Source organism: Taudactylus pleione, unplaced genomic scaffold (assembly GCF_031769625.1).
Source record: "Taudactylus pleione unplaced genomic scaffold, aTauple2 ptg001441l, whole genome shotgun sequence".
NCBI classification, from domain to species: Eukaryota; Metazoa; Chordata; class Amphibia; order Anura; family Myobatrachidae; genus Taudactylus; species Taudactylus pleione.
This window is the reverse complement of record NW_028285840.1, coordinates 1542174-1556017: the sequence shown is the minus strand read 5'-3', so window position 1 is coordinate 1556017 and position 13844 is coordinate 1542174. Positions and strand designations below refer to the sequence as shown.

Sequence of the window (13844 nt, the reverse complement as noted above, 5' to 3'; positions counted from 1 at the left end):
CTAGGTCTGAACGAGCGTACAAAACATGCGGTCGTTTTTTGGAAAACTACGCCCCCTGGCCGCTCACATCCTACGTCATGTCCGCTATTTATTAGATTAATCGAGTACATCGACCAGCGTATGAACTGCTCGCTATTCTTGTGGTTGGTTTTTGCTACCGCAATCTTGCGAGCAGTTCTGACTATAAAATAACCCAGTGACGCGGTCAATGACGCTGCTGTATTAATTATGCACACCCATAAAACGCCCGTTTTGACCTTTAAGCACGCCTGTGTACGGATCTCCACTCCTCGTTTTCAAGCACTTTCCCCGTTACCACCCACATACGCCTCATTCTGTCACTCAAAATAGCAGGCATTCGCTATTTAGCGAACAAACGATTTTCGGCCGCACTGACTGGTTCGCGCATGCGTATTACGATCCGTACGCATGCGCAGTTGTGCAAACATCGCTCGGATCGAACGAGCGGCCGCTTACGAGTGGCTCTGAATCAGGCCCAATGTGTGCAATGCGTACTTAGCAATACACACACATAATGGGCTAATATCCCAACACTGCACACTCCCAGTTCTCCCCTAGGTTCCATCACACACATTTACATATTTTGCAGTACAGGCTATCAGGATTTCCCCCCCCCCCCATTCTCTCTGTGTGTTGCTGTGATCTATCTTCCCCCCTGGGCCACACCAACAATGCTGGGACATTTCTCTGCCTGGTTCTCTCACTACCTATCCTCTGACATCCCCATGGGCCATTTCACATTGTGCCTCCGGACTACTCTCCCTAATCTCCTCTCTCAGCCTCTCACCCCAGTGCTCACATCTCAGCCTACATCCATCTATACTAACCGGAACTGTTGAAAGAGGAGTGCGCTACTGTGCAGACTCCAGTCTTCCTGGTCTCCAGGGAAGCTTCATGCCCTGTCCCAAGATGGCTGCCGTGCTCACAACTGAGCATGTACAGGGGCCATCTTGTCCCTTACTGTGTTAAAGAGTGACATGGTGGGAGACATGGGCGGCATTAATATCGGTGGCTTAGACCGATGGTGAAAGAAAATGTGTCTTTCGTACATGCGTGGGCACAGACTGTGCATTTCTGAAGCATTATGCATCGAGGATCACCATCAATGATTTGTACTGATGATTTTAAAGCCATCGACTATCGATGGCGCGCCGTCGATGGTCACCACTACAATGAACCTCCCACTCATTATGCAGGAGCCCCCTCATCCTCATTGGTATTATGGCCCTCATTCAGACCCACTGGCAAGCGCTATGTGCTCGCAAGCGGGTTGATGGTGAGGGCCTGCGCACGCGCAGCGCTCGCCGTGAGCAAGCCCCGGAGCGAGTGACAAATTCACTCGCTCCGGGGCTCACTACAAACGGGGCGGCTGTCGATGTTGATCGACAGCTCGCCCGTTTTGTAGGCGGGGTGGGCAGACAAACGGAGGCGTTCCTGAAGCGCCTGCCGTTTGTAGGCGGCCCTACTGACATCACCAGTGATATCAGTAGGGAGCTTCCTGGTCTGTTAGAGCAGAAAGCTACCTGGGGCTTGCGGTAGACGAGACCCTACCGCGAGGGTCTCGTCGCAAGCCCCGATGGTCGCAATGGTCTCAACCATCGCGACCATCACCTGGTCACTCGCTAAAGCTTAGCTCAGCTTAGCGAGCGGCCAGGAGGCTGGCTTTCAAAACAAAAGCGGCCGCCCTCATTCAGAGCGAGCGCTCGCTTTTTGCGAGCGGCTCTGAATGAGGTCCAATGTTCTTGGGCAGATAAATCTCTCAAGGCACTACCACAAACATCAGCCAGACTGATCTTCCTCTCAAACTGTTCCTCTGCAGCTTCTCTGTCAGACCTCAGACTTCAATATAAGATACTTCTACTATCACATAAAGCTGTTACCCAAACTACACCAACATACATCTCTTCCCTTATCTCATAATGGGGGAGATGTATCAAAGCTAGGAGAGAGATACAATGTAGAGAGATAAATTACCAATCAATCAGCTCCTGTCATTTTTCAAACACAGCTTGTAAAATGACAGTTAGGAGCAGATTGATTGGTAGTTTATCTCTCTTCAAGATTTGATACATCTCCCCCAATATCTCCCAGCTCGCCCCCCTCCGCTCTATGCAATATCTGCGTCTCTCGCCCACACTCATTACTTGCACCCAGTCACGGTTACAGGACATGTTTCAGGCTGCACCCACAGTGACCCACCCTGTGGAATGCCCTCCTTTGCACAACAAGACTTTCCTCTAGCCCCCAAACCTTCCAGTGTTCCCTGAGAACTCACCTCTCTTCAGGCAGCTTATGATATTCCTGAGCCATCCACATAACCTCCATAAGCTATCCTACCCAAATACCTGCCTTCTACATACCTCCCAATCGTCCCGATTTTCGGAAGCTGTCCCGCGGTTGGGGCGTGCGATTGGGGGACATTCTGGCACCGCTTCTCGGCATATCACAGCAGCGGTGAATGGATGCCGTGCGCTATTCAAGTAGCAGGAGTGGCTGAGAGGTGCCATTGTTCCGACCGTATCTTCAGCAACGTCGCAGATTTTGACCCACCGTAATTCTCTGAGATGTGCACCGCAGCACACCGCGATTGCACATCCACGCTGACTAAATTGCGCCCCTTTATATTGAGAGGATGAAGATACGGCTTGTACCAGAGAGAGATAAAGATGAATATTAATAAGCCGGTCAGTACCTGGACAGTCTGTCGGTCCGGTATTCCGCTGTACACCGGTAGGGAGGGATTAGCCTGGCGGCCGCTGGGCGTGCAACTGGACGGTGCAGAGTTTGGCGGCTCATTCTCCATGCTCATTGTGCGGGAATATAATCACTGGGTAGAGCAGCAGCTGCAGAGAATGAAATAAAGGAATAAAGCAAATCATATAACCCTTACTGCAGATTACATAAGGATATTACAAGTCTCCCAGGAATCAATCCTACAAAGAGCGCAGAACGCCAAGGTGTTATTATCCGATATGTATACAGCGCCAATACATAGTGCAGCGCCGTATAGAGAATACTTAGCCATTCACATTAGGCCCTGCCCCAACGGAGCTTACACTCTAAGGGGCAGAATCCAATGCCGGTCTGCAGTCATTTCTCCACATTGCATGCATAGAACTATGGGGCCATTCGCACGCAGCCAGCTGATTTTTGTATTCTGCGCAAGCATACGCATCACAGTGCGCGTACCAGTCCGAGCGATCGGGAAGCGTACACTCGCTGCACACAGACAGCCCGGCACAATGATTGACAGGACGAGCCGTTTGTGGGTGGTGACAGGGGCTAGCCACTAGAAATGGGGGAGGGAAGGTGCGAATGCTGGCGTGCCCGAGCGTCTTAACGCCGTTTCAGAGGTGTGCATAATTATTACGTAGCGTCATAGTACACGTCACCTGGCTGGATTTTACACTGATGTGCTCGCAGTATCCGATGGTACTCAATGGTACCGATGGTTGCATACACTTCCTGGAGATGACGTGCGCAAGTGGGCGTCTTTAGACCGTCTGGTGGGCATCTGCATACACAAAGCAATCGCACGCTATTACATAGTGGGCGTGCTAATGCCTTGCCGTGCGATCGCCTGCCTTCCCGAATTTGCATACGCATCTAGCGAGCGGGTGTGAATCGAGCCCTAAATGCGGATACTTGTCTGTATGTAGATGTATGCATCCCTGCACGTGGATGGCACCAATCCGTACACTTAAAGGTGATGCCCATTACCAGCCCTATTCCTGGTGCTAAGATCTGCACATTCTCACTTCCGGACAACCCTGCAGAGTCTGCATTTCCGTACACGCCCTCGCTACGCGAGAACACCCCATTACAGACTGGTTACCCCCCTTCATTCGTAGCTGTAGATGTGACCGAGGCACAAACACAGTGCAAAAACATACAGGATAAGCTCCGCATACAGGCATCGGCCCCTAAGTTACACTAACATTAACATAGCAATGGGCTTCTGGCTCGTGGGAGGGAAACTGGAGCAGCAGATTAAACAGACGCAAACATGACGAGAACATACAAACTCCACACAGAGTGCCCTGGTCAGAATAGAATCCAGTAATGACAATCTCTGCGTCATCAAATATGTAGTCACTGTCAGTAATAGCCATATGATAGAAACATCTACAAAGTATATGTAAGCATATATGTGTTTGTGTGTCTGTGTGTGTATATGTAAATATATGTATTAGCGTTCCTGCTAGGCTGTTTTAGCGGGGCGTTGCACCCTGCCCAATTTGAAAATGGCAGAACGCGCCCTGCCATTTTGGCGGTGTCCCACTAAAACAACATGGCAAGGGCTGTCCCCACCCGCGGGCTGCAGTGTCCAACGGGTGGGAAAAATAGCGGTACAGCGATGACCGCCGGTGAATAGATGCCGTGCACATGCTACTGCGCAGACTCCATCTTACGCCTCCTGCTGCTGCCGGAGTGCTCTATGGTCGTGGACGTCGCGTAGCATGTGACCGCCGCGACCTGCCAGAGCTTATACCGCCGGCTGCGGTGTGTTTGTCTGACTCTCATTGGTTGCTAAAACAGACTCTCATTGGCTGCTGCATCCACGGAGGGAGCCGGGCTGGAGCTCACTAATGAGCTCCGCCTTCCGGCTCCCGCAGTGCTGATGGGAAAGACGTCATGATGTTTCTCCCATAGTGCTGAACGGGAGGACACGGTGGCGGGCGCAGGAATGGGGATTCAGGTAAGTAATCTGTGTGTGTCTGTCTTGTGTTATATATGTAAGGGGCACTGCATAGGGGGACCACTACTGGGGGGTACTGCATAGGGGGACCACTACTGGGGGCACTACACAGGGGGGCACTGTATATAGGACACTCCTGAGGGCACTGTATAAGGGGCACCACTGGGGGCACTGTATAAGAGGAACTGCATAGGGGGGCGGCGGCTGCTGGGGCTGGCATGGGTGCTGGGAGAGTGGTACATTTTTATTTGTCGGGGGGGGGGGGGCACCAACATTTAACTTGCCTCCGGGCAACTGGGATGAAGTTACGCCACTGATGGGCGGTACCACCATGTCACTGTGTAGGAGCGCCACAGTGGGAAACAGTTGTCTTCCACTTAGCTCCGGTGAGACCTGCATTTACCTGCAACCCACAACACATTCCAGAGACCCTGTAGCGCTAAACGCTTACCTTCATACACTCACCGGCTGGTGAGCTGTATGACACCCTGCTCCGCTCCATCCTATCAATGTATGTAACAGTGAGTACAGCTGTACCTGCTTTATCACCAATAAACAAGCACACTAGTTAAGCAATTGACCTGTTCGCAGATTCAAGGCATCCCCTGGTGTGTACAGGAACTTTGCTACACCTCCAAGCCTGTACACACATATATCCAACACATCCAGGATATAGCAAAAGATCAGATGTACAGTATCTTCACATTAACCCTGTAGTGGCAGAAGGTTGAATTTTTACTGTTTGACTCTTTGGGACACACAAACTTATACCCCTTTTCCACCTAAATTCCGGGTCTGACCCGGAGTTGGAACAAAGTTCCTATCCGGATCAGACCCGGAATTTTGCCGGCGCTGACTCCGGCTTTTGCGGAGTGAAAGTGGTCGCTTGGAGATGACGTCATCTCCAAGCGCCACTGAAGCCGGACCAATCGGCCGTCTAGCAGCGCACTCCAGGTCATCGTGACCCGGAGTGCGCTGTTCCCATCGCAGGGTTTCACGGGCTACGCCCGTGTTAAACCCTGCTAGTTGCCTGGGTTGGATTGCCGGGTCACTCGACCCGGCGATCCAACCCTCTGCCCTTTTACACCAGGGAGCTGCCCGGGTTAACCCTTCAAAAACCCGGGTTTTAGCTCCGGTGTAAAAGGGGTATAATAGTACAGGGGCACATTTGCACATTGGTGTAGTTACTCAGTGCACTAGGATCTATTAACCTATACAATTTGGTGGACGCATCAGTCCACTTGTACAAATCACAGCACACTGCATTACTGACGCAGATTCTGCGTAGCAGCCTGGCCGTCGTCGCTGTGTAATAAATGAGGAACGTTAACTTTACCTGCTCTGTAAGAATAGTGAACTACAAAAGATGCCAAACAAACCACTAGAGGGAGCTAAAATCAATGCAAAAATATATGGAAGGTGATTTTACTGGAGAAAGATAAGTCCAGGCCAATCAGCTCCTAACTGTCATTTTTCAAACACAGCCTGTAAGGAGCTGATTGCCTGGGTCTTATCTATCTCCATTTTATCTCTTTCCAAGGCTTAGTGAATAGACCCCACTATGTGTCCCTGCAATATATTGTGGTGACCAGAAATGATAATTATCGGGGTCACAGCCGGCAGGCCATCTGGTAAATGCCAGAAGGGCCGATGCCCTGATGGGCGGATCCAGCCGTATGAAGGCCTGGCCGAAAAGCTCCGCCTCCCGGCGCTCTGCTTGCCTGGCATGCTTAGACGGGTGTGCAATGAAGTCATGCCCCGTGATGCGTGACCACACCCCAATGCCACGCCCTGTGATGTGGGCCAGATCAGGGGCGCTGAGAGGGGGTGGTCCGGCAATGCCCCCTCCCCTCTTACCTCACAGCAGCCCAGCACACGCTGCTGTGTGCTGGGCTGCAGTAGGAGACTGCTCGGGGCCTGCTAAACAGTAGCTGCAGCAGTCTCCTATACCTGTGTGGGGGGGGGGGGGATTGCTCTCACTGAGCCCTGGCTTTGCGCCGGGCTGAGGGTCTCACAGCGCCCCCTCCCCGGTACGCCCCTTCCCCCCTGCGGCTCTCAGCGCCCCTGGGCCAGATTTTTGCCCTAGTTCGTCCCTGATCTGGGCTAAAATGTAGTATTTAATACGTATCCCATGCCATCAAATTCCACAGATCGTGTCCCATGTTATGGGATGCAATCGGGAAGCCGGCTGACGTAAGCCCGACAGCCGGCTTCCCGACTGCGTTATCCCGGCGAGGGTTAAATGACAGGCGTCTAAATCTAGATGCTGCTCAAAAATATGTGACCTACACACGTCGCCACAATATCATAAAAGGAATAAATATACAATAGAGCGCTCCTCCTCTGAGGTAACTCAAACAGACCAATGAAAAACAGTCCCAAAAGAAAATATTAATTCAGATGTTCTTTTGAATCCTGCCTGTGGTCTCTTCAATTGGATTAGTCAGATGATTAAATAATTTCCTCCAATGGAAAACGCGAGAGAGTGGTCCTGTTTCAACACACTAGTATGGGGATGCAATCGGGAAACCGGCTGTCTTAATACCGACAGCCGGCATCCCGACTGTCATATCCCGGCGAGGTGTAGACGCCTGACATTTCCCCGACGCCGGGAGACCGGCGCCCGGCATCCCGATCAAAGGGATGCCGGGTGCTGCGAGCGGACAGCCGCGGGGGGGGGGGGGGAGCTAGGGCTCCCGGGGGGGGGGACTTAGGGTTAGACACCCCCCCGGGAGGGTTAGGCTAGGGGGAGGGTGGGTTATGGTAGGCACCCCCAGGGGAAGGTTAGGGTTAGCCACCCCCCCGGGGGACTTAGGTTTAGGCAGCGGGGAAGGGGGGGGTTAGGCACTTAGAGGGGGATTAGGGATAGGCACAGGGGGGGAGGTTAGGGTTAGGCACCCCTAAGGAGGGTTAGGGGGGTTAGGTTAGTAGATACTTACCTGAGGACGATCGGGATTTCCAGCGCTGTCGGGCTGCCGCTGCCGGGATCTCTGCTTTTGTCTGCCTGACGCTGCCGGGATTCGAACTCCCGGCCATGCGGCCGGCGGCTTTTCATACCGCTTCCCACGTTATTATTACTATTACTGATGATAATAATAGTGATGCTCTAATGTATTACACTGTAGTTGCCATTTAAGATTGAAATGGAAATAATGTCAAATTTTGCGAGCTGCAAACTCACGGCCTGATTTAGAGACAAGCGGTTCCTATGTGCGAGAGTAATCGCAGTGCAATCGCTGTGCGCGGGCAGTGTAGCGTTCGCACATATGCGCAATAGCAAACGATCGCTCGTTCTGCGAAAATCTCGCCATTGCGCCCATCTCTGAATCAGGCCCTCAAACCGCAAAATGTGATTTTGAGGCGCAGTGAGGTCCCGTGTTTTATTGAGGTACCAAGGAGACGTTCCGCACCCACAGTTCCTCCTTACGTCTCACACCGACGCCTGACAGGGGCGATGGAGCATCGGACACAATAGATGGGACCTGTGCTGGGAAGAATTGCAGTGAATGAGGCATGTGGTGATGAGGTACGAAACACCTCAGACTCGTACAGTGCAGAGGCAGCAGCGGGTCAGAGAAGCCGGCAGTGGGGTTTTTTCTTACACAAGACGCCTGCTGCTGCTTTTGCGTATTTTAGCTCAGGCGCTGAGTACAAAGACACAATGGCGATACCTTTACCGGTCACCTCAGAATCCTGTGTTCACATGTGATCATCACAAATTCCCCTACATCAGGTCACAATAACCTATAATGGGACAAAGCTTTGAAATACTAAAAGAAGCAGAACGTCTCCTATGTGCATTGGGTGTAACAATAGCACGGCAGGCACCGTCTGTATGTAAGTGTCCTACGTTATATGTATCCACGGGGAGTTACAGGCCCAGACCCAGCGTCAGCACACAAGTCACATGTATAAGTGTCAGCTCCTGTCACCACTTAGAGTGAGTCATTCGCTATATGTATGTACAGAAGCATATATGTATATATCTATGGCAGCATGGCTTGAGCCCCAGGGGGATCCCTACATGAGGGTGTACTGACCTTGTACCGCAGCGTGCTGCTCTCCAGGCCACACATCTGCACAGCACTGGCCAGGGACAGACAGGGGGAGGGGGAGAGGGGGGCTGCAATTAGCATTTCTTACAGTGTGTGGGGGCCACTGACAGCTTGTGCAGCTAATTACCCCATCTACTTCCTGCCCCTCTAAGTGTCTGCCTCAGGCTGGGAGGGGTCCGGGCACCCACCCGCCACCTAATAACTACAGGAAACATCACTTCCAGACTCCTTCCCTCCGAGTTACTGCTCCAATTATTCCCCTAACTCCAAATACAAGACTATAAAGTATTGTTACTATACAGTATAATAATACAGTGGTACTGGCTGCATGACATCAGGTGTAAGGTGTTCCCGGTGTCACAGGACAGGAATAGTACTATACAGTGTAATAATACAGCGGTACTGGCTGCATGACATCAGGTGTAAGGTGAAATGTTCCCGGTGTCACAGGACAGGAATAGTACTATACAGTATAATAATACAGCTATACTGGCTGCATGACATCAGGTGTAAGGTGAGCTGTTCCCGGTGTCACAGGACAGGAATAGCACTATACAGTGTAATAATACAGCAGTACTGGCTGCATGACATCAGGTGTAAGGTGATGTGTTCCTGGTGTCACAGGACAGGAACAGTACTGTACAGTGTAATAATACAGCAGAACTGGCTGCATGACATCAGGTGTAAGGTGGTCCTGGTGTCACAGGACAAGAACAGTACTATACAGTATAATAATACAGCTATACTGGCTGCATGACATCAGGTGTAAGGTAAGATGTTCCCGGTGTCACAGGACAGGAATAGTACTATACAGTATAACAATAAAGTGGTACTGTCTGCATGACATCAGGTATAAGGTGTTCCCGGGGTCACAGGACAGATACAGTACTTTACAGTATAATAATACAGCAGTACTGGCTGCATGACATCAGGTGTAAGGTGATGTATTCCTGGTGTCACAGGACAGGAATAGTACTATACAGTGTAATAATACAGCAGTACTGGCTGCATGACATCAGGTGTAAGGTGAGATGTTCCTGGTGTCACAGGATAGGAATAGTACTATAGAGTATAATAATACAGCTGTACTGGCTGCATGACATCAGGTGTAAGGTGTTCCCGGTGTCACAGGGCAGGAACAGTACTATACAGTGTAATAATACAGCTGTACAGGCTGCATGACATCAGGTGTAAGGTGAGGTGTTCCTGGTGTCACAGGACAGGAATAGTACTATACAGTATAATAATACAGCTATACTGGCTGCATGACATCAGGTGTAAGGTGAGGTGTTCCCGGTGTCACAGGAAAGGAATAGTACTATACAGTATAATAATACAGCAGTACTGGCTGCATGACATCAGGTGTAAGGTGGTCCTGGTGTCACAGGACAGGAACAGTACTATACAGTATAATAATACAGCTATACTGGCTGCATGACATCAGGTGTAAGGTAAGATGTTCCCGGTGTCACAGGACAGGAATAGTACTATACAGTATAACAATACAGTGGTACTGTCTGCATGACATCAGGTATAAGGTGTTCCTGGGGTCACAGGACAGATACAGTACTATACAGTATAATAATACAGCAGTACTGGCTGCATGACATCAGGTGTAAGGTGATGTATTCCTGGTGTCACAGGACAGGAATAGTACTATACAGTGTAATAATACAGCAGTACTGACTGCATGACATCAGGTGTAAGGTGAGATGTTCCTGGTGTCACAGGATAGGAATAGTACTATACAGTATAATAATACAGCTGTACTGGCTGCATGACATCAGGTGTAAGGTGTTCCCGGTGTCACAGGGCAGGAACAGTACTATACAGTGTAATAATACAGCTGTACAGGCTGCATGACATCAGGTGTAAGGTGAGGTGTTCCTGGTGTCACAGGACAGGAATAGTACTATACAGTATAATAATACAGTGGTACTGGCTGCATGACATCAGGTGTAACGTGAGGTTTCCTGGTGTCACAGGACAAGAACAGTACTATACAGTGTAATAATACAGCTGTACTGGCTGCATGACATCAGGTGTAAGGTGTTCCCGGTGTCACAGGACAGGAACAGTACTATACAGTGTAATAATACAGCAGTACTGGCTGCATGACATCAGGTGTAAGGTGTTCCCGGTGTCACAGGACAGGAACAGTACTATACAGTGTAATAATACAGCTGTACTGGCTGCATGACATCAGGTGTAAGGTGTTCCCGGTGTCACAGGGCAGGAACAGTACTATACAGTGTAATAATACAGCTGTACAGGCTGCATGACAACAGGTGTAAGGTGAGGTGTTCCTGGTGTCACAGGACAGGAATAGTACTATACAGCATAATAATACAGTGGTACTGGCTGCATGACATCAGGTGTAAGGTGAGGTGTTCCCGGTGTCACAGGACAGGAATAGTACTATACAGTGTAATAATACAGCAGAACTGGCTGCATGACATCAGGTGTAAGGTGAGATGTTCCTGGTGTCACAGGACAGGAATAGTACTATACAGTGTAATAATACAGCTGTACTGGCTGCATGACATCAGGTGTAAGGTGAGATGTTCCCGGTGTCACAGGACAGAAATAGTACTATACAGTGTAATAATACAGCTCTCCTGGCTGCATGACATCAGGTGTAAGGTGATGTGTTCCCGGTGTCACAGGACAGGAATAGTACTATACAGAATAATAATACAGCAGTACTGGCTGCATGACATCAGGTGTAAGGTGTTCCCGGTGTCACAGGACAGGACCAGTACTATACAGTATAATAATACAGCAGTACTGGCTGCATGACATCAGGTGTAAGGTGAGATGTTCCCGGTGTCACAGGACAGGAATAGTACTATACAGTGTAATAATACAGCTCTCCTGGCTGCATGACATCAGGTGTAAGGTGATGTGTTCCCGGTGTCACCGGACAGGAATAGTACTATACAGTATAACAATACAGTGGTACTGTCTGCATGACATCAGGTATCAGGTGTTCCCGGTGTCACAGGACAGGAACAGTACTATACAGTATAATAATACAGCAGTACTGGCTGCATGACATCAGGTGTAAGGTGAGATGTTCCCGGTGTCACAGGACAAGAATAGCACTATACAGTGTAATAATACAGCGGTACTGGCTGCATGACATCAGGTGTAAGGTGAGATGTTCCCGGTGTCACAGGACAGGAATAGTACTATACAGTATAATAATACAGCTATACTGGCTGCATGACATCAGGTGTAAGGTGAGGTGTTCCCGGTGTCACAGGACAGGAACAGTACTGTACAGTGTAATAATACAGCAGAACTGGCTGCATGATATCAGGTGTAAGGTGAGGTGTTCCCGGTGTCACAGGACAGGAATAGTACTATACAGTATAATAAAACAGCAGTACTGGCTGCATGACATCAGGTGTAAGGTGTTCCTGGTGTCACAGGACAAGAACAGTACTATACAGTATAATAATACAGCTCTACTGGCTGCATGACATCAGGTGTAAGGTGAGATGTTCCCGATGTCACAGGACAAGAAAAGTACTATACAGTATAATAATACAGCGATACTGGCTGCATGACATCAGGTGTAAGGTGAGATGTTCCCGATGTCACAGGACAGGAACAGTACTATACAGTGTAATAATACAGCGATACTGGCTGCATGACATCAGGTAAGGTGATGTGTTCCCGGTGTCACCGGACAGGAATAGTACTATACAGTATAACAATACAGTGGTACTGTCTGCATGACATCAGGTATAGGGTGTTCCCGATGTCACAGGACAGGAATAGTACTATACAGTATAATAATACAGCAGTACTGGCTGCATGACATCAGGTGTAAGGTGATGTATTCCAGGTGTCACAGGACAGGAATAGTACTATACAGTGTAATAATACATCGGTACTGGCTGCATGACATCAGGTGTAAATGTGAGATGTTCCTGGTGTCACAGGATAGGAATAGAACTATACAGTATAATAATACAGCTGTACTGGCTGCATGACTTCAGGTGTAAGGTGAGATGTTCCCGGTGTCACAGGACAGTAACAGTACTATACAGTGTAATAATACAGCTGTACTGGCTGCATGACATCAGGTGTAAGGTGTTCCCGGTGTCACAGGACAGGAACAGTACTATACAGTGTAATAATAGAGCTGTACTGGCTGCATGACATCAGGTGTAAGGTGAGATGTTCCCGGTGTCACAGGACAGGAATAGTACTATACAGTATAACAATACAGTGGTACTGTCTGCATGCCATCAGGTATAAGGTGTTCCCGGTGTCACAAGACAGGAACAGTACTATACAGTATAATAATACAGCAGTACTGGCTGCATGACATCAGGTGTAAGGTGATATATTCCTGGTGTCACAGGACAGGAATAGTACTATACAGTGTAATAATACAGCGGTACTGGCTGCATGACATCAGGTGTAAGGTGAGATGTTCCTGGTGTCACAGGATAGGAATAGTACTATACAGTGTAATAATACAGCTGTACTGGCTGCATGACATCAGGTGTAAGGTGTTCCCGGTGTCACAGGGCAGGAACAGTACTATACAGTGTAATAATACAGCTGTACAGGCTGCATGACATCAGGTGTAAGGTGAGGTGTTCCTGGTGTCACAGGACAGGAATAGTACTATACAGTATAATAATACAGTGATACTGGCTGCATGACATCAGGTGTAAGGTGAGGTGTTCCCGGTTTCACAGGACAGGAATAGTACTATACAGTGTAATAATACAGCAGAACTGGCTGCATGACATGAGGTGTAAGGTGAGGTGTTCCGGTGTAACAGGACAAGAATAGTACTATACAGTGTAATAATACAGCTATACTGGCTGCATGACATCAGGTGTAAGGTGAGATGTTCCCGGTGTCACAGGACAGGAATAGTACTATACAGTGTAATAATACAGCTGTACTGGCTGCATGACATCAGGTGTAAGGTGAGATGTTCCCGGTGTCACAGGACAGGAATAGTACTATACAGTGTAATAATACAGCTCTCCTGGCTGCATGACATCAGGTGTAAGGTGATGTGTTCCCGGTGTCACAGGACA

At 49.3% G+C, this 13844-nt stretch overlaps 1 protein-coding gene across 1 annotated transcript in view; it reads right to left on the bottom strand.

The window, feature by feature from the left end:
• LOC148442605 (polyhomeotic-like protein 2) overlaps positions 1-8787 on the bottom strand; it is a gene marked incomplete at its 3' end in the record, with an annotated part of 75974 nt that extends 67187 nt beyond the window's left edge. The window contains exons 1-2 of the mRNA XM_088463753.1: positions 8761-8787; positions 2714-2864 (exon numbers count right to left, since the gene is read on the bottom strand). Coding sequence (XP_088319879.1) covers positions 2714-2830 — 117 coding nt within the window. The remainder of the gene's footprint in view (positions 1-2713; positions 2865-8760) is intronic.
• Between the last annotated feature and the right edge of the window lie 5057 nt (positions 8788-13844).